The sequence below is a fragment of the Oncorhynchus nerka genome, linkage group LG2, assembly GCF_034236695.1.
Source record: "Oncorhynchus nerka isolate Pitt River linkage group LG2, Oner_Uvic_2.0, whole genome shotgun sequence".
Classification (NCBI taxonomy): Eukaryota; Metazoa; Chordata; class Actinopteri; order Salmoniformes; family Salmonidae; genus Oncorhynchus; species Oncorhynchus nerka.
Genome location: NC_088397.1, coordinates 13,496,425 through 13,522,642, shown reverse-complemented (window position 1 = coordinate 13,522,642; position 26,218 = coordinate 13,496,425). Strand labels below are relative to the sequence as shown.

The window sequence follows — 26,218 nt, the reverse complement described above, 5'->3', positions numbered from 1 at the left end:
TCTCACCCGTGCCCCTGGAAGACCTGGCTCTCCAGTGCGTCCTGGGTCACCATCGGCACCTTTGGCACCAGATGACCCACCCAGTCCTCGCTCACCTTGGGCACCCTGATCACAGAATGGAGTGTGGCGTTTGAATGGCATAATATTATTATTCAATGACTTATACCTGCTGACCTAGACCTCAAAGAGAAATCAACCTACCTTTTGACCAGGTAACCCATCCTGACCAGGAAAACCTCTACTGCCAGGAGCACCCTGGAAATTACAAATTGGTTTTAACAGAATTTGCTAAAAGGTTTTGATTTTAATAAACTAATTTAGCTGTTTGCTGTTATTGAATGTACTGAGGAAAGACAGAGAGAAAGAGAGAGAGAGAGAAAGACAAGAGACAGAGACAGACAAAGTTCTTGTAGTCAATGAAAGAGCGGATTTACTCTCTCTCCATTGGGTCCAGCGGCTCCTGAAGTCCCAGCGTCACCCCGTCCTCCCCTCCTCCCCTCCTCTCCCATGGGACCCAGCGCTCCATGATCACCAGGTGCACCCTACAATGATGTCATAATCAAACAACATGGCTGCCACATCATACATTAGTGTTTGTTATATTTTACTGTATGGCCTTTTAAGAGCACCATGAAATGAATTGAATATATTGTTGTTGCACTCAACTTTGGGTGTGGATAAACGTACTTGTCCCTAGGAGCATCAAACTGCTCAACATGCACTAAGCACTTTAAAGCTGGCCTAGACTGAAGGAAGAGCCCAGTGGAAAATGTTGCTACCCTTGATGTTGTCTTTAACTCATTGCTCGATAATGCAAGAGACATCTGTCAAAGGCCAAATAAATGAACTGAACATGCTGAACTTTGGAGGAAGGCTCAGATAGACATGCACTCCATTCAGAAAGAAACCAGCGCCAGCATAACCTGCCTTTCCACATCACCTGCCTTTCCACATCACCTGCCTTTCCACATCACCTGCCTTTCCACATCACCTGCCTTTCCACATCACCTGCCTTTCCACATCACCTGCCTTTCAACATAACCTGCCTTTCAACATCACCTGCCTTTCAACATAACCTGCCTTTCAACATAACCTGCCTTTCAACATAACCTGCCTTTCAACATAACCTGCCTTTCAACATAACCTGCCTTTCCACATCACCTGCCTTTCCACATCACCTGCCTTTCCACATAACCTGCCTTTCAACATAACCTGCCTTTCAACATCACCTGCCTTTCAACATAACCTGCCTTTCAACATAACCTGCCTTTCCACATCACCTGCCTTTCAACATCACCTGCCTTTCAACATAACCTGCCTTTCAACAAATGCATGTGGTTGCTACTGTACATTATTAAACCATGGAATTAGAGAGACATTCATTATGACGGGTTGTATATCTTACAGATTCTCCTTTGAATCCAGCCTCTCCTTTGAATCCGGGAATGCCTAAATCACCCTTGTGAGAAGAGAAGAATATGATGAATAGATGTTTCTACCGACAATGTACGATCTCAAGTTTTTAGAAGTAGCTTTTCCTGACGGCGTTATGAACATGCAGCCATATGAGAGCATTTTAACTGGAGCATGGAAACCTATGAAACCTATGACCTTTGTAACAGCTAGGGGACCTGACAACTATTCTTGATCCAAACAATGAAATGAGTGGTCAAAATTAAACAACAAATCTCTTACCAGTTGGCCCTTAGGCCCGGGCAGTCCAGTGGTTCCCTGTGGTCCGGGGGGCCCCGCGGGGCCAAGCAGTCCAGTCAGACCCTGGACACCTGGAGCTCCCTGGGGTAGAAATCACATCATTATACCTAAACCTGTGTTCTGTCTCTGACTCTGTACCAGGGCCCATTCTAACAGGACAGACTGCAGTCTACTGTCTCTGACTCTGTACCAGGGCCCATTCTAGACAGTCTACTGTCTCTGGACAGCCCATTAACAGGACACTGTCTCTGACTACCAGGGCCCATTCTAACAGGACAGACTGTAATCTACTGTCTCTGACTCTGTACCAGGGCCCATTCTAACAGGACAGACTGTAATCTACTGTCTCTGACTCTGTACCAGGGCCCATTCTAACAGGACAGACTGTAATCTACTGTCTCTGACTCTGTACCAGGGCCCATTCTAACAGGACAGACTGTAATCTACTGTCTCTGACTCTGTACCAGGGCCCATTCTAACAGGACAGACTGTATCTACTGTCTCTGACTCTGTACCAGGGCCCATTCTACTGTCTCTGACTCTGTACCAGGGCCCATTCTAACAGGACAGACTGTAATCTACTGTCTCTGACTCTGTACCAGGGCCCATTCTAACAGGACAGACTGTAGTCTACTGTCTCTGACTCTACCAGGGCCCATTCTAACAGGATCTGTACCAGGGCCCATTCTCTACTGTCTCTGACTCCAGGGCCCATTCTAACAGGACAGACTGTAATCTACTGTCTCTGACTCTGTACCAGGGCCCATTCTAACAGGACAGACTGTAATCTACTGTCTCTGACTCTGTACCAGGGCCCATTCTAACAGGACAGACTGTAATCTACTGTCTCTGTGACTCTGTACCAGGGCCCATTCTAACAGGACAGACTGTAGTCTACTGTCTCTGTGACTCTGTACCAGGGCCCATTCTAACAGGACAGACTGTAGTCTACTGTCTCTGACTCTGTACCAGGGCCCATTCTAACAGGACAGACTGTAATCTACTGTCTCTGACTCTGTACCAGGGCCCATTCTAACAGGACAGACTGTAGTCTACTGTCTCTGACTCTGTACCAGGGCCCATTCTAACAGGACAGACTGTAGTCTACTGTCTCTGACTCTGTACCAGGGCCCATTCTAACAGGACAGACTCTGTACCAGGGCCCATTCTAACAGGACAGAGGCTGTCTCTGACTTACCAGGGCCCATTCTAACAACAGGACAGTACCAGGGCCCATTCTGTACAGACTGCCCATTCTAACAGGACAGACTGTAATCTACTGTCTCTGACTCTGTACCAGGGCCCATTCTAACAGGACAGACTGTAGTCTACTGTCTCTGTGACTCTGTACCAGGGCCCATTCTAACAGGACAGACTGTAATCTACTGTCTCTGACTCTGTACCAGGGCCCATTCTAACAGGACAGACTGTAACAGGACAGACTGTAGTCTACTGTCTCTGACTCTGTACCAGGGCCCATTCTAACAGGACAGACTGTAATCTACTGTCTCTGACTCTGTACCAGGGCCCATTCTACTCTGTACCAGGGCCCATTCTAACAGGACAGACTGTAACAGGACAGACTGTAGTCTACTGTCTCTGACTCTGTACCAGGGCCCATTCTAACAGGACAGACTGTAATCTACTGTCTCTGACTCTGTACCACATTCTAACAGGACAGACTGTAATCTACTGTCTCTGTACCAGGGCCCATTCTAACAGGACAGTAATCTACTGTCTCTGACTCTGTAATCTACTGTCTCTGTCTCTGACTCTGTACCAGGGCCCATTCTAACAGGACAGACTGTAGTCTACTGTCTCTGACTCTGTACCAGGGCCCATTCTAACAGGACAGACTGTAATCTACTGTCTCTGTGACTCTATTCTAACAGGACAGACTGTAGTCTACTGTCTCTGACTCTGTACCAGGGCCCATTCTAACAGGACAGACTGTAGTCTACTGTCTCTGACTCTGTACCAGGGCCCATTCTAACAGGACAGACTGTAATCTACTGTCTCTGACTCTGTACCAGGGCCCATTCTAACAGGACAGACTGTAATCTACTGTCTCTGACTCTGTACCAGGGCCCATTCTAACAGGACAGACTGTAATCTACTGTCTCTGACTCTGTACAGGCCCATTCTAACAGGACAGACATAATCTACTGTCTCTCTGACTCTGTACCAGGGCCCATTCTAACAGGACAGACTGTAGTGTCTACTGTCTCTAACAGGACAGACTGTAGTCTACTGTCTCTGACTACCAGGGCCCATTCTAACAGGACAGACTGTAATCTACTGTCTCTGACTCTGTACCAGGGCCCATTCTAACAGGACAGACTGTAATCTACTGTCTCTGACTCTGTACCAGGGCCCATTCTAACAGGACAGACTGTAATCTACTGTCTCTGACTCTGTACCAGGGCCCATTCTAACAGGGGACAGTACCAGGGCCCATTCTAACAGGACAGACTGTAGTCTACTGTCTCTGACTCTGTGACTCTGTACCAGGGCCCATTCTAACAGGACAGACTGTAATCTACTGTCTCTGACTCTGTACCAGGGCCCATTCTAACAGGACAGACTGTAATCTACTGTCTCTGACTCTGTACCAGGGCCCATTCTAACAGGACAGACTGTAATCTACTGTCTCTGACTCTGTACCAGGGCCCATTCTAACAGGACAGACTGTAGTCTACTGTCTCTGACTCTGTACCAGGGCCCATTCTAACAGGACAGACTGTAATCTACTGTCTCTGACTCTGTACCAGGGCCCATTCTAACAGGACAGACTGTAGTCTACTGTCTCTGACTCTACCAGGGCCCATTCTAACAGGACAGACTGTAATCTACTGTCTGTGACTCTCCAGGGCCCATTCTAACAGGACAGACTGTAATCTACTGTCTCTGACTCTGTACCAGGGCCCATTCTAACAGGACAGACTGTAGTCTACTGTCTCTGACTCTGTACCAGGGCCCATTCTAACAGGACAGACTGTAATCTACTGTCTCTGACTCTGTACCAGGGCCCATTCTAACAGGACTGTCTACTGTCTCTGTACCAGGGACTGTAGTCTACTGTCTCTGACTCTGTGCCCATTCTCTGTACTGTCCTGAGGGCCCATTCTAACAGGACAGACTGTAATCTACTGTCTCTGTGACTCTGTACCAGGGCCCATTCTAACAGGACAGACTGTAATCTACTGTCTCTGACTCTGTACCAGGGCCCATTCTAACAGGACAGACTGTAGTCTACTGTCTCTGACTCTGTACCAGGGCCCATTCTAACAGGACAGACTGTAGTCTACTGTCTCTGAGACTGCCCATTCTAACAGGACAGACTGTAAGTCTACTGTCTCTCTGTACCAGGGCCCATTCTAACAGGACAGACTCTGTGTCCTGACTCTGGGCCCATTCTAACAGGACAGACTGTAATCTAGTCTGTGACTCTGTACCAGGGCCCATTCTAACAGGACAGACTGTCTCTGACTCTGTACCAGGGCCCATTCTAACAGGACAGACTGTAGTCTACTGTCTCTGACTCTGACTCTGTCTCTGACCAGGGCCCATTCTAACAGGACAGACTGTAGTCTACTGTCTCTGACTCTGTACCAGGGCCCATTCTAACAGGACAGACTGTAGTCTACTGTCTCTGACTCTGTACCAGGGCCCATTCTAACAGGACAGACAGTCTACTGTCTCTGGTACCAGGGCCCATTCTAACAGGACAGGCTGTAGTCTACTGTCTCTGACTCTGTACCAGGGCCCATTCTAACAGGACAGACTGTAGTCTACTGTCTCTGACTCTGTACCAGGGCCCATTCTAACAGGACAGAATGTCGTCTACTGTCTCTGTGACTCTGTACCAGGGCCCATTCTAACAGGATAGACTGTATGGTAGCACCATGGTGTAGCCGGAGGACAGCTAGGTTCCGTCCTCTTCTCTTCTACTGTCTCTGTGACTCTGTGCCAGGGCCCATTCTAACAAGACAAGCTGTAGTCTACTGTCTAGACAGCATGTGGGGGCCAACACCCTATTACATACTTTCAAGGATTTTACATAATAATGAGGAATACATAATCAGATATTAATATTTGGAATATTGGAAGGTGAGAAATACATTAGATTGAAGGGAGGAGAAGGGAGTAGCTGAACAAGGAGATGAACAAGGAGATGAACAAGGAGATGAACAAGGAGAGATGAAATTGAGGAAGTTATACATACGGATGGTCCTTTGGTTCCAGCAGCACCCTCTGTTCCTGTTGGACCCTACAGAAATCAATGTTTTTTTAAGTCATTTATTTAAACTTAATTTAACTCGACAAGTCAGTTAAGCATAAAATACTTTAACATTTACAGTAATTTGTCATGTCATTGGAATTTACAATAGAATTTTCTTTCAATGGACGTTCCAATCAGAAACCAGATTCAGCTACATTTTCAGTGAATCAGTCTACACCCTGAAGTGGTGAGTTGTTGATAGTACAGATGTCGTAGGTGTAGAGATTATTAGCATCATGAATTAGCCAAACACCTGAATTCCCGTAGCTCCAGCCAATCCCACGCGTCCGGCCTCCCCTCTTGGTCCTTGCTGGCCCCCTGTCCCTCGTGCTCCTGGTGGCCCTGGTTGCCCCTGGAAACAACAGTGTCACAGTCAGAGTGTGTTTACATGCACTCTAATCAACCGTTGTTGAACAGATTCATAGCTCATAATGAATAAAACACCCTCATAAAAACACCCTCATATAAACATCTTTATCGGAATAGAGTAATCCGAATGGGCCTGTTTAGAATGAAATGTAATTCTGAGGGGGAAGGACTGGGTTATACGTTTGAGTAACCAATATTTAGTACATGGCTGGTGTGAAGAAGAGGACTGTGCTCCATCAAAGTCTATTAAAGAATGAACGGTACTCACCTTTATACCTGGACTACCTGGGAATCCTAGAGCTCCAGTGATCCCCATAGGACCCTAGAATCACATCACATCCAGGATGGTTGGTTGGTACAGTAGGCTGCGTGTCATTCACACCTGGGGCTGTATCCAAAATGGCCCCTTATTCCCTTCACTATATAGAAACTATATAGGAAATAGAGAGCCATTTTGGACACATCTGGTGTTGGTTAGTACTGGAAACATCACTTGTTCCCAGTTGACATCACTGCTGATTTGTAAATGTATAACACTTTTATACTGGCTTTCAGGAAAATAGTGTATTTGGAGTATATTGTTATATTGCATTTGTAATACTGATTTGTGTATGATAATAATTTGATATGAAGGGTGATGTTTTGTTGGATGTTAGAGGTCCTACCTGTGGTCCTGCTTTCCCAATATGTCCAGATTCACCACGTTTCCCCTGTATGGAGAGAGATGCACAACTGAAAGAAGATTTGACAAATTCACCTCTATCATCTCATCATCAATGCACATCACCATAGGAGGACAGTGGCAGCATAGGCTGTCATTGTAAGCCAGGATGTCATTGTAAATAAGAATTTGTTCTTAATTGACTCGCCTGGATAAATAAAATATAAAAACAAAGGCTACAACATGTGTCACTGATAAGCCAAATCAAAACATTTTGAACCTACATATAAACCAATGATGCCTCATGTTGAATAAGAACTGACCTCAGATCAATTTCATTCAGGTGGGAAATCAATGGAATGAAGAGATGGAGCTGTGTAATGTAGAGTTATAGGTCAGAGGTCAGAGGTAGTCATATCTCTCTTACCACAGGTCCAGTTGGCCCACTCCTTCCTCTCTCCCCTTGCATTCCTGCTGGACCCTAAAATATACAGTATCATGTTTGACATAATATTATACTCTTCACTAACAGACTGGACACATATCAGCGTATTTACAGCTATTGGTGTGTGTGAGTAACAGGTATTACAATCATATAATAATTTATTAGCAATTAACTCATTGATTATGACCTACCGCAGGACCAGGGGGCCCCATTCCACCTGGAGTACCTGATGGGCCCTGTAAAATAACACAGAGAGAGAGAGAGTCACGATATGTGCAGCAATTTCAAACTGAAACAGATCATTTTTAGATAGTAACCTTGCGAAGCAGCACAAATATAAAGATATGCATGATGGCGAGTTTACCTTTGACCCAGCAGCACCAGATTGACCTCTCGCTCCTAGAAGACCTGCATGACCCTGTTGATGAGACATTAGCTCATTAGTTCTGATCAGGTCTGTTCTAGGCTCTAACGAATCTCACAGAAGTTCATAACAGCACAGTGTCAAGTTACCTATTTATAAAAGTGTACATGCAGTCATGGTTCAAACTACAGTACATAGATATGAGCATTGTGATCATCCATGTGCTGCTGCTGACCTTAAGGCCTTTCAGTCCAGGGTGACCTGGCAGTCCTGGGAAACCTCTGGCACCCTGGAAATCACCACATTTAATCACGGTTTTATTTCACATTTATAAGTACATACAGTGGCCCCATTAAAACAACAGTCTATTCTAATTGTGGACTATTGTTCATTGGTTTTACTCACAAAATGAAGACTATTCAAGTTTAGGTTGAAGGCAATGGTCCCTGCTTTCTTAACTAAGTACAGTTGGATGGGAGTGGATGGGAAAATAAAGCACATCCATCTACAGTCTTACAACTGACTTTAATCATATGGAATTGTTGTAAGTGGTATAATCAAACTCTTGAAATGTCTATCATAAAAGAAGTGTGTAATTAATTGTGTTTTTGCAAATGCCTTTGCATTCAACACTCATTTGATCTGCAGTGACTGAGAAAGATATTTCATGCAGATCATTGGTTGTTTGAAGGCTGACAGATAGTTGGTTTCAGTTGAAAGACAGTTTGTTACTTACGGCAGATCCAGCGGCTCCTTTATCTCCATCTATTCCGGATGGGCCAGATTCTCCCTGTGAAGGGAAAACATCACGTTCACATAGCATTCTCAGCTGCTAGAAGACATTACAGTACAGGTAGGTAACAAATAGTTGTAATTTTCACTCTCTCAGATATAGACAAACAGCATTTCCCTTACAAAAAAAAATTGCGGTTTTGAAACTGCAGTAAAAGTGAAGTAACTGCAGTCAACTGTGGTATTTTGGATGCAGTGATTGCAGAATAACTGCAGTTATACAGCACTGTAACTGCAGTTACACTACAAAATTACTGCAGTAAATGTATTTATTTATTTTGAATGCAGTATTTGCAGCCCACTACCGTTATATTGCATTCTAACTACAGTTATATACAGTATATATATATATTTTTACATTTATTTTATTTCATCTTTATTTAACCAGGTAAACTAGTTGAGAATAAGTTCCCATTTACAACTGCGACCTGGCCAAGATAAAGCAGTGCGACACAAACAACAACACAGAGTTACACATGGAATAAACAAGCGTACAGTCAATAACACAATAGAAAAAAAGAAAGTCTATATACAGTGTGTGCAAATGTTGTGAGGAGGTATGGCAATTAATAGGTCATAGCAGCGAAGTAATTACAATTTAGCAGATTAACGCTGGAGTGATAAATGAGCAGATGCTGATGTGCAAGTAGTGATAATGGTGTGCAAAAGAGCAGAAAAGTTTATAAAAACATAATGGGGATGAGGTAGGTAGATTGGGTGGGCTATTTACAGATGGACTATGTACAGCTGCAGTAATCGGTTAGCTGCTCAGATAGCTGATGCTTAAAGTTAGTGAGGGAAATTTACGTCTCCAGCTTCAACGATTTTTGCTATTCGTTCCAGTCACTGGCAGCAGAGAACTGGAAGGAAAGGTGGCCAAAGGAGGTGATGGCTTTGGGGATGATCAGTGAGATATACCTGCTGGAATGTGTGCTACGGGTGGGTGTTGTTATCGTGACCAGTGAACTGAGATAAGGCGGAGCTTTACCTAGCATAGACTTATAGATGACCTGGAGCGAGTGGTCTTGCCACAAATATGTAGACAGGGCCAGCCGACTAGAGCATACAGGTCGCAGTGGTGGGTGGTATAAGGCGCTTTGGTAACAAAACAGATGGCACTGTGATAGACTACATCCAGTTTGCCGAGTAGAGTATTGGAAGCTATTTTATAGATGACGTCGCCGAAGTCGAGGATCGGTAGGATAGTCAGTTTTACTAGGGTAAGTTTGGTGCAGTCCGCCACAGGATGTTTTTGTGCTGGTCAAGGGCAGTCAGGTCTGGAGTGAACCAAGGGCTATATCTGTTCTTAGTTCTACATTTTTTGAAAGGGGCGTGCTTATTTAAGATGGTGAGGAAATTACTTTTAAAGAATGACCAGACATCCTCGACTGACGGGATGAGGTCAATATCCTTCCAGGGTACCTGGGTCAGGTCGATTAAAACGGCCTGATCGCAGAAGTTTTAGGCAGCATTTAACAGTGATGAGGGGTGGTTGTTTGACCGCGGACCCATAGCGGATGCAGGCAATGAGGCAGTGATCGCTGAGACCCTGACTGAAAACAGCAGAGTTGTGTTTGGAGGGCAAGTTGGTCAGGATATTATCTATAAGGGTGCCCATGTTTACGGATTTAGGGTTGTACCTGGTGGGTTCCTTGAGGATTTGTGTGAGATTGTGTAGGGGGTGCGTACTGGCGGCAGAGAAGTCAGGCGCAGGAGAGCAAAAACTGATTTACAACGGCACAGTTTAATAAACAAAACCACGGTAAACAGAACAATAAATCAATGGGTAAACAAAACCAGTTACACACCAGCATAACGTGCACAAGCACTACAATAAACAATTCCGGACAAGGACATGGGGGGAACAGAGTGTTAAATACACAACATGTAATGATGGAGTTGAAACCAGGTGTGTGAGAAGACAAGACACAACAAATGGAAAATGAAAGGTGGATCAGCGATGGCTAGAAGACCGGTGACGTCGACCGCCGAACGCCGCCCGAACAAAGGAGAGGGACCGACTTCGGTGGAAGTCGTGACAGATTGAGGGCATCTAGCTTAGATTGTAGGACAGTGTACAGTGTATATTACAGTGTACTGCAGTTATACTGTACTCTGACTGCAATCTTTTTTTTATGGGTTCAACAGATGAACAGCACTTCAGAAAGGTAAACAAACAGCACTCCAACATAATGTGAAACTGATTCTGGATAGTTGTGTCACGCCTTGGTCATAATGTTTTGTGTTTTTCGTTATATATTTTGGTCAGGCCAGGGTGTGACATGGGTTATGTGTTGTGTTCGTATTGGGGTTTTATAGCATTGGGATTGTGAATGATTAGGGGTGTGTCTAGTTAGGCTTGGCTGCCTGAGGCGGTTCTCAATCAGAGTCAGGTGATTCTCGTTGTCTCGGATTGGGAACCGTATTTAGGTAGCCTGAGTTCACTTTGTATTTCGTGGGTGATTGTTCCTGTCTCTGTGTAGTGTTCACCAGATAGGCTGTAATAAGTTTCACGTTCCGTTTGTTGTTTTGTATTCAATAGTTATTTCATGTATCGCTATATCTTTCATTAAAGTCATGAGTAACCACCACGCTGCATTTCGGTCCTCTCTTTCGACAAACGAAGAACGCCGTTACAGGTGTGTAAGCCTAAATGTTCAATGCAGTAAAGTTTGATGTAGAACAAAGGTTAAAAAATAAAATCGAAATCTCCATGTTGGGTTCGCTTAAGTGACATGCCCGAGAAACTGGTTTTTGGAGGACATGCTGCCATGGTTCGCCTTGGGCCTTCGAACCAAGCCAATATATCCTCCAAACACCAGCTTCAAAGGCATTATCACCCATTGTATAATCCTGAACAAAGGTGTGTTAGGCAGTTTCGTGTTCTCTAATAGCCAAGAGGTTTAACTTGCCGTTCTACCATTGTCACACCCTGACCATAGTTTGCTTTGTATGTTTCTATGTTTTGGTTGGTCAGGGTGTGATCTGAGTGGGCATTCTATGTTACATGTCTAGTTTATCTAGTTCTATGTTTGGCCTGATATGGTTCTCAATCAGAGGCAGGTGTTCGTCATTATCTCTGATTGGGAACCATATTTAGGTAGCCTGTTTGGTGTTGGGTTTTGGTGGGTGATTGTCCTTGTTACTGTCTCTGTGTTACTTTGCACCAGTATTAGGCTGTTTCGGTTTTCGTGTTACGTTTATTGTTTTTGATTCGTGTGTACTTTGTTTCATTAAACATGGATCGCAATAGCCACGCCGCATTTTGGTCTGCCTCTCTTTCACCTAAAGAAAACCGTGACAACCATCTCCAATAAAAGTTATTAAACGAGTTAATGACACAACATGGCATGTTAGGGCAGAGTTAGACACAACCGGCGCCTATCAATCAAATGTATTTATAAAGCTCTTTCCATCAGCAGATGTCACAGTGCTGTACAGAAACCCAGCCTTTAACCCCAAACAGCAAGCAATGCAGATGTAGAAGCACGGTGGCTAGGAAGAACTCTGCACTAATCTTGCTACATACTATGAAGGAACATATGCAGAAAGCAACCAATATCAACATACTAGGCTCATTCATACTCAGACAACGTCATATCTAATGCGGGTTGTTCCTCACCACTGGCCCTATGGGTCCTGGTCAAAAGTATTGCACTGTATAGGGAATAGGGACACGGCCGATGTCTATTGGAGTGTAGAGTACTTACATCTAGTCCTGGTTTTCCTGGTGGGCCCTCAGGTCCTCTGTAACCAAAGCCACCCTGTATAAAAACAACATGTCCAATCACACACAGTCAATACAACATATAGCTCTGGTGTAACACCTCAAGACAGACTGTGATTGGTAGATATTGGTGTAACACCTCAAGACAGTGTGTGATTGGTAGATCTCGGTGTAACACCTCAAGACAGTGTGTGATTGGTAGATCTTGGTGTAACACCTCAAGACAGTGTGTGATTGGTAGATATTGGTGTAATACATCAAGACAGTGTGTGATTGGTAGATCTTGGTGTAACACCTCAAGACAGTGTGTGATTGGTAGATCTTGGTGTAACACCTCAAGACAGTGTGTGATTGGTAGATCTTGGTGTAACACCTCAAGACAGTGTGTGATTGGTAGATCTTGGTGTAACACCTCAAGACAGTGTGTGATTGGTAGATCTTGGTGTAACACCTCAAGACAGTGTGTGATTGGTAGATCTTGGTGTAACACCTCAAGACAGTGTGTGATTGGTAGATCTTGGTGTAACACCTCAAGACAGTGTGTGATTGGTAGATCTTGGTGTAACACCTCAAGACAGTGTGTGATTGGTAGATCTTGGTGTAACACCTCAAGACAGTGTGTGATTGGTAGATCTTGGTGTAACACCTCAAGACAGTGTGTGATTGGTAGATCTTGAGGTAACACCTCAAGACAGTGTGTGATTGGTAGATCTTGCCTGTAGAACTGAAGACAGTGTGTGATTGGTAGATCTTGTGTAACACCTCAAGACAGTGTTGATTGGTAGATTTTTTATTGAGCGGATGGTCAGGAACATAATTACAAATCATTTGTAGACTACAAATTGACATCAAGAAGCCCAAACAGATCAAATATTTTGCAAAAAATATATAATTTCTAACCTGGCTTACATTTGAATGCGATCACAAACTGTTTAATGCGATCACAAACTGTTTAATGCGATCACAAACTGTTTAATGCGATCACAAACTGTTTAATGCGATCACAAACTGTTGAATGCGATCACAAACTGTTGAATGCGATTCAAACTGTTGAATCGATCACAAACTGTTTAATGATCACAAACTTTGTTTAATGCGAACTGAAACTGTTTAAGCGATCCAAAGTTTAATGCCTAAATCACAAAGATTTCAACTTGATCACAAACTGTTTTAATGATTTTTTCACAAATCATCACAAACGGTTTAATGCGATCAAACTGGAACGATCACAAATGTTTAATGCGATCACAAACTGTTGACATCAAGAAGCAAACTGTTTAACAGATCAAAACTTTTGCAAAAAATACAAACTGTTTAATGCGATCACAAACTGTTGAATGCGATCACAAACTGTTTAATGCGATCACAAACTGTTTAATGCGATCACAAACTGTTGAATGCGATCACAAACTGTTTAATGCGATCACAAACTGTTTAATGCGATCACAAACTGTTTAATGCGATCACAAACTGTTTAATGCGATCACAAACTGTTTAATGCGATCACAAACTGTTGAATGCGATCACAAACTGTTTCATCACAAACAATCACAAACTGTTTAATGCGATCACAAACTGTTGAATGCGATCACAAACTGTTTAATGCGATCACAAACGGTTTAATGCGATCACAAACGGTTTAATGCGATCACAAACTGTTTAATGCGATCACAAACTGTTGAATGCGATCACAAACTGTTTAATGCGATCACAAACTGTTTAACTCTATATTATGCGCGCGAATACTGTTGGGGAACAATGGCTTAGGCCCTTTTTTTGTTGAGTTAGCTCCCTGTGCTAATGCCTAGGCTTTAGCTCAATGGGCTAACAGTCTTCAAGCATGTAGGTGACCAGGATTCAAACCCAGTCAAAAAAGCATCAGAGAGATGATTGATGCAGAGATTATGCATGGTTCTTACCATGGATCCGGGGTCTCCAACGTCTCCTGGGGCCCCCTGCCCCCCTGTAGAGCCCTACGTGACAGGGAGGAAAAGGTAATGATCACATATCTGTCTGTTTATCTCCATTAAGAATTTATGTCTGAAAGGTAGATATAGTCAGCCATCTTTGACTTACTGGTTGACCGGACTGTCCAGGAGGCCCTCTTGGTCCTGCCTCACCCTAAAATATACATGGAGACAACATACAGGGGTGTTAACCCTGGTGTCCTGGCTAAATTCCCAATCTGGCCATCAAACCATCACGGTCACCTAATAATCCCCAGTTTACAATTGGCTCATTCCTCCCCCTCCCCTCCCCTGTAACTATTCCCCAGGTCGTTGCTGCAAATGAGAACGTGTTCTCAGTCAACTTACCTGGTAAAATAACGGATTAATAAAATAAATCAATAAATACAGAGACAGAGTAATGAGTAATATAGGCACAAACCTAAATGAACTGTCATTCAATCAAGCGCGCCAAAGACAATGTATTAGACAGGATGCAGCTGAGGGGAGGACGGCTCATAATAATGTCTGGAACGGAGCCAATGGAATGGCATCAAACACACGGAAACACATGGAAACCATGGAAACCGTTAAACTAATTCCACTCCAGCCATCAACACGAACCTGTCCTCCCAAATTAAGGTAACACCAGCCTCCCGTGGTTAATACTCTACAGTATGTCTTTCCTTGTTTACAATCTACTGTCCATGGACACACACACTTAGCAAGGACTACCATGCAAGGAGGTTTGTTTGGGACTTTTTTGTAGAGGACAGCAGATTTAATAGTAACTCACCCTGTTGCCAGATATCCTCCCCATCATCCCAGGTGATTTAATAGTAACTCACCCTGTTGCCAGATATCATCCCCATCATCCCAGGTGATTTAATAGTAACTCACCCTGTTGCCAGATATCATTCCCATCATCCCAGCTGATTTCTCACCGAAGCCTGCTGCCATTTGAGAGACCAGCTGACCCTGGGGGGGAGAGGAGGACGGTCATTCATTCATTATCACCACGGTGTGGAAGTTCTTCACTGGTGACCACAGACTCCGTATGAAGAGAATAGGTGCAGTGTCGTCGTCCCCCCCCTCAACTGGACAGGTACAATGAGAAGAGGGATAGAAAAGGTTTGGAAGCTCGGAGCTATCCCTACAAGCCCCCAAGTCTCTTCATGTTACTTACTTGACGTTTTGGGGTGAAAATGATTTCAGGTACAGCAAGCACATTCGTCCTAAAAGCTAAACAAAATACAAAATGGCTGTATTTTTTCCAAAACCAACCCTCTCAGTCAGTTTACTAACAAGTGTGGGGAGGGAAATCACTTTTGACCAGAAATGAAGGTTACAGACTGCACCAGTGAAGTGTCGGGCTGGGGAGACAGACGGACAAACTCACCCCAGGGTGTGAGGGCTGGCCGGGGGATCCTGGCTCACCAGGGTTCCCTGGGACTCCTGGTTCCCCGTCGATGCCAGCTGGGCCCTGTAAACCCTGGATTTTAGGAAACATATGCAAACACATGAGTGACAGTATTGAACGTCACTACTACAGAGATGATTCAACATGTCTACCAGATTCAACATATGAAGGTACTGAAGAGCAGTGAGTTATCTCAGGATAGTTTGTTAGTCCTCGGTCACATTGAATCGCAGTATTGTAACACACTTCTCTAGATGTAAATGTCATGGCGTTAGACATACTTTTCTGCCCTTGAAACCAGTGTATCCTCTGCTCCCCTGAGCTCCGGGAGGACCCTGAAACATTGACACAGATAACAAGAAAACATGATCACTTCACATGATATTTGACACTAGCGGTAGTGTCTTCCCACTGTAGCTGTGGACAGAGACCGCAGTAGTAGCATCAGCTAACCCTCCTTACTGATACTCTATAGTACCATCTAGTGTGGTAAAGAGAATCTGACTGAAAATTAGGGGGGGAGTGGCCAGCCAATCTTCTATACAGTATACCAGAGGAGGCTGGTGGGAGGAGCTATAAGAGGACAGGCTCATTGTAATGGCTGGAATAGAATCAATGGAACGGAGTCAAACACATTGTATCCATGTGTTTGATGTCATTGGTACAGCTCCATTGATTCAATTCCAGCCATAACAATGACCCGTATGAGAAACTTCTAACATAATCATGTCAAATAAAAATGTCTACAGAGTGCTCACCATTGGTCCGGGTTGACCTACTGGCCCCACGACCTGGAAACAAAAAACAAACAAAAACACTTATAAAAGTGACAGTATGATGTTTTTGATAACAGTTGTCATAATAGGTGTCAACAGTCACGTGAATTGTTAATTAACAGATGCGCTGTCTCTGAGAGGTATGAACACAGACTTACGTAAGGGATATCACCAGGTTCGCCTTTCTGACCCTGGAAATCAAATGCATCACATAACAATGTGACAATCAGCTCAGCTATTCAGGTAGCCTGGTTCCAGATCTGTTTGTGCTCTTACCAACCCCGTTGCTCATTGTCAATCCAAATACGTGTATGACAATGAGTGACAAGGAGTTGGCGTGACAACACAAACAGACGGGCACTCAGGCTAATATTCAGGGGTGTGTCCAAGTAAAAATTGGAAAACCAAAGATTGAGAATATCTTGTATCATTACTCACCTTGAACGCCATCATTTCTTTGAGGAAGGGAAAGGAAGAAATCAGATTTTAACGTAGATCTTTCATCATTAATTTGACATGTGATCTTCAATGACTTGATACTGTGTTATATGTTGAAACACTATGAAATCTAGTATGTTTTCCCCTCTTATCATCAGTCAGTGAGACACCTCCAGGGAATCCAAACTTAATCGCTACGTTTCACACTTGGGTTTCCATGCAACACCTTGCAGTCACAGTTCGTCTGAGGTAATGATGTAGACATGTGAGCCCCGCCCTTTAGACATGTAATTCATATATATGTGTAAGCATGTATGTATGTATATATACATATATATATATATCTCACCTATCCTCCTGTTAGCGCTGGAGAAGCTGTCACACACGGGGCAGCACTCTCCCTCAGGGATGGTCACCTTCTCACAGTTCCCCACCATCTCACACTGCACCTCCTCACAGATGGTGGTTCCACTGTCACACACACACACCCTGCACGGCTCTGGGGTCCACATGTCGTTGTGGGCGTACACCTGCCCGTTGGCCCTGCAGGTCTCATCCTTCTTCTCGTCTACTGAGTCATGGAGATTGAAGAACAGAATATGAATCAGACGTAGGTCCTATTAGAAAACACTGAGAGAACTGAGAGGACGTAGTGAGCCTGAAATTAGAACGTTGTAAGAAATGTAACAACACCATTAATCGAACACCATTCCATCATGAGCATGAGGAATAATTCTCTTAGTGGGCACTTGAAACTGTAAAACATGGATCAATGTAATGTGGTGAGAATGTAGTCACCTGTTTTGATCTTTGGCAGCAGATTATCCCAGGTAGTAGCCTGCTGGCCCTGGGTTCCTGCGGCCTCAGAACACACAGGGCAACATTCTCCCTCAGGGGTGCTGGTTTCCTTACAGGCTAGGTCTTCACATTGGATGTCCTCACAGGTAATAGTCCCCAGGTCACACACACAGATCTTACATGGCTCCGGGTTCCAAATCTCGTTGTTGCTGTAGACTTTGCCGTTTTCGGCACAGCTGTCTTCGTGCCCTGCCACAGCAAGTAAACAGCATTTACACACGTATCTTTACATGTTATGTCCTCAACCCATATGAGGTAAGAGGTAGAATAACCCTCTACAATAACACCAGGAAACAACACCACCAGGTTTCTGGGATTTTCAGAGATGACAAAAAGCATGAATTATCATTTCTGGCCAATAGAATCAAGGGGATGTTTAGGAGACCTGATGAGGGATGAGAGTTTTTAAGGACCATGTGACTTGATGAGTGTCCATGTGACTAAACTATTAGTCTAGTAAATTGTGTGTTTCTTGTATGGCCACTAGGTGGCAGACTGAAGAGAGAGAACACTGTCCCAGAGTGGGATAATCTCACATTTACTATAATGTGGACAGTGTGGTGTTGGTGTCATTGTGTTTAGGTACACGTCCGAAATTCTGTTAAATCAAGTATAGCTCACTTGACACGAACTTGCCAATGCATGAAGCGTTCAGTTTAGGGTTTTTATGAAGAATGTAACACATTAACACCGTCTCAGATTGTCCCCAGGATAGAATGTCCTGACCTACTCTTCATAACCTACTCTTTATAACCTACTCTTTATGACCTACTCTTTATAACCTACTCTTTATGAGTAGGTCAGGACATACTCATACCTACTCTTTATAACCTACTCTTTATGACCTACTCTTTATGACCAACTCTTTATGACCTACTCTTTATGAGTAGGTCAGAACATACTCATACCTACTCTTTATAACCTACTCTTTATGACCTACTCTTTATAACCTACTCTTTATGACCTACTCTTTATAACCTACTCTTTATGACCTACTCTTTATAACCTACTCTTTATAACCTACTCTTTATGACCTACTCTTTATGACCTACTCTTGATGACCTACTCTTTATGACCTACTCTTTATGACCTACTCTTTATGAGTAGGTCAGGACATACTCATACCTACTCTTTATAACCTACTCTTTATAACCTACTCTTTATAACCTACTCTTTATGACCTACTTTTTATGAGTAGGTCAGGACATACTCATACCCTCAGGACCTACTCATTATAACCTACTCTCTTTATGAGTACTCTTTATACCTACTCTTTATGACCTACTCTTTATGAGTAGGTCAGGACCTACTCATACCTACTCTTTTATACCAGGACATACTCTTTATAACCTACTCTTTATGAGACTCCTTTATGACCTACTCTACTCATACCTACTCTTTATGAGTAGGTCAGGACATACTCATACCTACTCTTTATTGATTCTCATACCTACTCTTTATGAGTAGGTCACTCTTTATGACATACTCATACCTACTTTATGAGTAGGTCAGGACCTACTCTTTATGAGTAGGTCAGGACCTACTCTTTATAACCTACTCTTTATAACCTACTCTTTATCTTTATGAGTGGTCAGGACAGGACATCTCATACCTACTCTTTATAACCTACTCTTTATGAGTAGGTCAGGACATACTCATACCTACTCTTTATGAGTAGGTCAGGACATACTCATACCTACTCTTTATGACCTACTCTTTATGAGTAGGTCAGGACATACTCATACCTACTCTTTTTATAGGACATACTCATACCTACTCTTTATAACCTACTCTTTATGACAGGACATACTCATACCTACTCTTTATGAGTAGGTCAGGACATTTCATACCTACTCTTTATGACCTGCTCTTTATGACCTACTCATGACCTACTCTTTATGAGTAGGTCAGGACATACTCATACCTACTCTTTATAACCTACTCTTTATGAGTTGGTCAGGACATTCTCATACCTACTCTTTATGACCTACTCTTTATGACCTACTCTTTATGACCTACTCTTCATGACCTACTCTTTATGAGTAGGTCAGGACATACTCATACCTACTCTTTATGACCTACTCTTTATGAGTAGGTCAGGACATACTCATACCTACTCTTTATAACCTACTCTTTATAACCTACTCTTTATGACCTACTCTTTATAACCTACTCTTTATGACCTACTCTTTATAACCTACTCTTTATAACCTACTCTTTATGAGTAGGTCAGGACATACTCATACCTACTCTTTATAACCTACTCTTTATGACCTACTCTTTATGACCTACTCTTGATGACCTACTCTTTATGACCTACTCTTTATGACCTACTCTTTATGAGTAGGTCAGGACATACTCATACCTACTCTTTATAACCTACTCTTTATAACCTACTCTTTATGACCTACTCTTTATGAGTAGGTCAGGACATACTCATACCTACTCTTTATAACCTACTCTTTATAACCTACTCTTTATAACCTACTCTTTATGACCTACTCTTTATGAGTAGGTCAGGACATACTCATACCTACTCTTTATAACCTACTCTTTATGAGTAGGTCAGGACATACTCATACCTACTCTTTATGACCTACTCTTTATGAGTAGGTCAGGACATACTCATACCTACTCTTTATAACTCTTTATGAGTAGGTCAGGACATACTCATACCTACTCTTTATAACCTACTCTTTATGAGTAGGTCAGGACATACTCATACCTACTCTTTATGAGTAGGTCAGGACATACTCATACCTACTCTTTATAACCTACTCTTTATGAGTAGGTCAGGACATTCTCATACCTACTCTTTATGACCTACTCTTTATGACCTACTCTTCATGACCTACTCTTTATGAGTAGGTCAGGACATACTCATACCCTTTATGACCTACTCTTTTGAGTAGGTCAGGACATACTCATAACCTACTCTTTTTATAGGACCTACCTCTTTATAACCTACTCTTTGACATACTCATACCTACTCTTTATAACCTACTCTTTATGAGTAGGTACTCATACCTACTCTTTATGAGTAGGTCCTACTCATACCTACTCTTTATAACCTACTCTTTTGAGTATATTCCTACCTCTTTATGACCTACTCTTTATGACCTACTCTTTATGACCTACTCTTTCATGACCTACTCTTTATGAGTACCTACTCTTTATGACCTACTCTTTATGAGTAGGTCAGGACATACTCATACCTACTCTTTATAACCTACTCTTTATAACCTACTCTTTATGACCTACTCTTTATAACCTACTCTTTATGACCTACTCTTTATAACCTACTCTTTATAACCTGCTCTTTATGACCTACTCTTTATAACCTACTCTTTATGAGTAGGTCAGGACATACTCATACCTACTCTTTATAACCTACTCTTTATGACCTACTCTTTATGACCTACTCTTGATGACCTACTCTTTATGACCTACTCTTTATGACCTACTCTTTATGAGTAGGTCAGGACCTCATACCTCTTTATAACCTACTCTTTATAACCTACTTTATGACCAACTCTTTATGAGTAGGTCAGGACATACTCATACCTACTCTTTATAACCTCTTTATAACCTACTCTTTATAACCTACTCTTTATGACCTACTCTTTTGAGTAGGTCAGGACATACTCATACCTACTCTTTATAACCTACTCTTTATGAGTAGGTCAGGACATACTCATACCTACTCTTTATGACCTACTCTTTATGAGTAGGTTATCATACCTACTCTTTATGAGTAGGTCAGGACATACTCATACCTACTCTTTATAACCTACTCTTTATGAGTAGGTCAGGACATACTCATACCTACTCTTTATGAGTACAGGACATACTCATACCTACTCTTTATGAGTAGGTCAGGACATACTCATACCTACTCTTTATAACCTACTCTTTATGACCTACTCTTTATGAGTAGGTCAGGACATACTCATACCTACTCTTTATAACCTACTCTTTATAACCTACTCTTTATGACCTACTCTTTATGACCTACTCTTTATGACCTTTATAACCTCTTTATGACCTACTCTTTATGACCTACTCTTTATAACCTACTCTTTATGACCTACTCTTTATAACCTACTCTTTATAACCTACTCTTTATGAGTAGGTCAGGACATACTCATACCTACTCTTTATGACCTACTCTTTATGAGTAGGTCAGGACATACTCATACCTACTCTTTATAACCTACTCTTTATAACCTACTCTTTATGACCTACTCTTTATGACCTACTCTTTATGACCTACTCTTTATAACCTACTCTTTATGACCTACTCTTTATAACCTACTCTTTATAACCTACTCTTTATGAGTAGGTCAGGACATACTCATACCTACTCTTTATGACCTACTCTTTATAACCTACTCTTTATGACCTACTCTTTATAACCTACTCTTTATAACCTACTCTTTATGACCTACTCTTTATGACCTACTCTTTATAACCTACTCTTTATGACCTACTCTTTATAACCTACTCTTTATAACCTACTCTTTATAACCTACTCTTTATGAGTAGGTCAGGACATACTCATACCTACTCTTTATAACCTACTCTTTATAACCTACTCTTTATGACCTACTCTTTATGAGTAGGTCAGGACATACTCATACCTACTCTTTATAACCTACTCTTTATGAGTAGGTCAGGACATACTCATACCTACTCTTTATAACCTACTCTTTATAACCTACTCTTTATGACCTACTCTTTATGAGTAGGTCAGGACATACTCATACCTACTCTTTATAACCTACTCTTTATGAGTAGGTCAGGACATACTCATACCTACTCTTTATGACCTACTCTTTATGAGTAGGTCAGGACATACTCATACCTACTCTTTATGAGTAGGTCAGGACATACTCATACCTACTCTTTATGACCTACTCTTTATGAGTAGGTCAGGACATACTCATACCTACTCTTTATAACCTAGGACATACTTATACCTACTCTTTATAACCTATTCTTTATAACCTACTCTTTATGACATACTCTTTATGAGTAGGTCAGGACATACTCATACCTACTCTTTATAACCTACTCTTTATAACCTACTCTTTATGACCAACTCTTTATGACATACTCTTTATAACCTACTCTTTATAACCTACTCTTTATGACCTACTCTTTATGAGTATGTCAGGACATACTCATACCTACTCTTTATAACCTACTCTTTATAACCTACTCTCTATAACCTACTCTTTATGACCTACTCTTTATGAGTAGGTCAGGACATACTCATACCTACTCTTTATAACCTACTCTTTATGAGTAGGTCAGGACATACTCATACCTACTCTTTATAACCTACTCTTTATAACCTACTCTTTATGACCTACTCTTTATAACCTACTCTTTGTGACCTACTCTTTATAACCTACTCTTTATGACCTACTCTTTATAACCTACTCTTTATGACCTACTCTTTATAACCTACTCTTTATAACCTACTCTTTATAACCTACTCTTTATGAGTAGGTCAGGACATACTCATACCTACTCTTTATAACCTACTCTTTATAACCTACTCTTTATGACCTACTCTTTATAACCTACTCTTTATAACCTACTCTTTATGACCTACTCTTTATAACCTACTCTTTATGACCTACTCTTTATAACCTACTCTTTATAACCTACTCTTTATGAGTAGGTCAGGACATACTCATACCTACTCTTTATAACCTATTCTTTATAACCTACTCTTTATGACCTACTCTTTATGAGTAGGTCAGGACATACTCATACCTACTCTTTATGACCTACTCTTTATGACCTACTCTTTATAACCTACTCTTTATAACCTACTCTTTATAACCTACTCTTTATGACCTACTCTTTATGAGTAGGTCAGGACATACTCATACCTACTCTTTATAACCTACTCTTTATAACCTACTCTTTATGACCTACTCTTTATGAGTAGGTCAGGACATACTCATACCTACTCTTTATAACCTACTCTTTATAACCTACTCTTTATGACCTACTCTTTATGAGTAGGTCAGGACATACTCATACCTACTCTTTATAACCTACTCTTTATGAGTAGGTCAGGACATACTCATACCTACTCTTTATACCTACTCTTTATAACCTACTCTTTATGACCTACTCTTTATGAGTAGGTCAGGACACCTACTTTATACTAGGTCAGGACATACTATACCTACTCTTTATAACCTACTCTTTATAACCTCATACCTACTCTTTATAACCTACTCTTTATAGTAGGTCTTTATGACCTACTCTTTATGAGTAGGTCAGGACATACTCATACCTACTCTTTATGACCTACTCTTTATAACCTACTCTTTATGAGTAGGTCAGGACATACTCATACCTACTCTTTATAACCTACTCTTTATGAGTAGGTCAGGACATACTCATACCTACTCTTTATGAGAGGTCAGGACATACATACCTTCTTTATGAGTAGGTCAGGACATCATACCTACCTACTCTTTTATGACCTCTCTTTATGAGTTTACTCATACCTACTCTTTATGAGTAGGTCAGGACATACTCATACCTACTCTTTATGAGTTCAGGACATACTCATACCTACTCTTTATAACCTACTCTTTATGAGTAGGTCAGGACATACTCATACCTACTCTTTATAACCTACTCTTTATAACCTACTCTTTATGACCTACTCTTTATGAGTAGGTCAGGACATACTCATACCTACTCTTTATAACCTACTCTTTATGAGTAGGTCAGGACATACTCATACCTACTCTTTTATGACCTACTCTTTACTCAGGACATTTATGACCTACTCTTTATGAGTAGGTCACTCATACCTACTCTTTATGACCTACTCTTTTTAGGTCAGGACATACTCATACCTACTCTTTATGAGTAGGTCAGGACATACTCATACCTACTCTTTATAACCTATTCTTTATAACCTACTCTTTATGACATACTCTTTATGAGTAGGTCAGGACATACTCATACCTACTCTTTATAACCTACTCTTTATAACCTACTCTTTATGACCAACTCTTTATGACCTACTCTTTATAACCTACTCTTTATAACCTACTCTTTATGACCTACTCTTTATGAGTATGTCAGGACATACTCATACCTACTCTTTATAACCTACTCTTTATAACCTACTTTATAACCTACTCTTTATGACCTACTCTTTATGAGTAGGTCAGGACTATACTTCATACCTACTCTTTATAACCTACTCTTTATGAGTAGGTCAGGACATACTCATACCTACTCTTTATAACCTACTCTTTATAACCTACTCTTTATGACCTACTCTTTATAACCTACTCTTTGTGACCTACTCTTTATAACCTACTCTTTATGACCTACTCTTTATAACCTACTCTTTATGACCTACTCTTTATAACCTACTCTTTATAACCTACTCTTTATGACCTACTCTTTATAACCTACTCTTTATGAGTAGGTCAGGACATACTCATACCTACTCTTTATAACCTACTCTTTATAACCTACTCTTTATGACCTACTCTTTATAACCTACTCTTTATAACCTACTCTTTATGACCTACTCTTTATGACCTACTCTTTATAACCTACTCTTTATAACCTACTCTTTATAACCTACTCTTTATGACCTACTCTTTATGGTCAGGACATACTCATACCTACTCTTTATAACCTATTCTTTATAACCTACTCTTTATGACCTACTCTTTATGAGTAGGTCAGGACATACTCATACCTACTCTTTATGACCTACTCTTTATGACCTACTCTTTATAACCTACTCTTTATAACCTACTCTTTATAACCTACTCTTTATGACCTACTCTTTATGAGTAGGTCAGGACATACTCATACCTACTCTTTATAACCTACTCTTTATAACCTACTCTTTATGACCTACTCTTTATGAGTAGGTCAGGACATACTCATACCTACTCTTTATAACCTACTCTTTATAACCTACTCTTTATGACCTACTCTTTATGAGTAGGTCAGGACATACTCATACCTACTCTTTATAACCTACTCTTTATGAGTAGGTCAGGACATACTCATACCTACTCTTTATAACCTACTTTATAACCTACTCTTTATGACTCTTTATGAGTAGGTCAGGACATACTCATACCTACTCTTTATAACCTACTCTTTATGAGTAGGTCAGGACATACTCATACCTACTCTTTATGACCTACTCTTTATGAGTAGGTCAGGACATACTCATACCTACTCTTTATGAGTAGGTCAGGACATACTCATACCTACTCTTTATGACCTACTCTTTATGAGTAGGTCAGGACATACTCATACCTACTCTTTATGAGTAGGTCAGGACATACTCATACCTACTCTTTATAACCTACTCTTTATGAGTAGGTCAGGACATACTCATACCTACTCTTTATAACC

The 26,218-nt window shown here is 41.5% G+C and overlaps 1 protein-coding gene across 2 annotated transcripts in view; it reads right to left on the bottom strand.

Annotated features, from left to right (window-relative positions):
* Positions 1-26,218, bottom strand: part of LOC115117109 (collagen alpha-2(V) chain-like) — a 61,771-nt gene that overhangs the window by 30,324 nt on the left and 5,229 nt on the right. Inside the window, exons 2-26 of one of the 2 annotated variants that reach the window (XM_065023411.1) lie at positions 17,732-17,980; positions 17,283-17,504; positions 16,934-16,950; positions 16,654-16,686; positions 16,478-16,510; positions 16,001-16,054; positions 15,699-15,791; positions 15,200-15,277; positions 14,430-14,474; positions 14,273-14,326; positions 12,337-12,390; positions 8,571-8,624; positions 8,070-8,123; positions 7,835-7,888; positions 7,662-7,706; positions 7,453-7,506; positions 7,030-7,074; positions 6,633-6,686; positions 6,249-6,347; positions 5,939-5,983; positions 1,696-1,794; positions 1,406-1,459; positions 435-542; positions 202-255; positions 7-105 (exon numbers count right to left, since the gene is read on the bottom strand). In XM_065023411.1, the coding sequence (XP_064879483.1) occupies positions 7-105; positions 202-255; positions 435-542; positions 1,406-1,459; positions 1,696-1,794; positions 5,939-5,983; positions 6,249-6,347; positions 6,633-6,686; positions 7,030-7,074; positions 7,453-7,506; positions 7,662-7,706; positions 7,835-7,888; positions 8,070-8,123; positions 8,571-8,624; positions 12,337-12,390; positions 14,273-14,326; positions 14,430-14,474; positions 15,200-15,277; positions 15,699-15,791; positions 16,001-16,054; positions 16,478-16,510; positions 16,654-16,686; positions 16,934-16,950; positions 17,283-17,504; positions 17,732-17,980 (1,850 nt within the window). The remainder of the gene's footprint in view (positions 1-6; positions 106-201; positions 256-434; positions 543-1,405; positions 1,460-1,695; positions 1,795-5,938; positions 5,984-6,248; positions 6,348-6,632; positions 6,687-7,029; positions 7,075-7,452; positions 7,507-7,661; positions 7,707-7,834; positions 7,889-8,069; positions 8,124-8,570; positions 8,625-12,336; positions 12,391-14,272; positions 14,327-14,429; positions 14,475-15,199; positions 15,278-15,698; positions 15,792-16,000; positions 16,055-16,477; positions 16,511-16,653; positions 16,687-16,933; positions 16,951-17,282; positions 17,505-17,731; positions 17,981-26,218) is intronic. The other variant, XM_065023415.1, reaches the window with a different exon arrangement.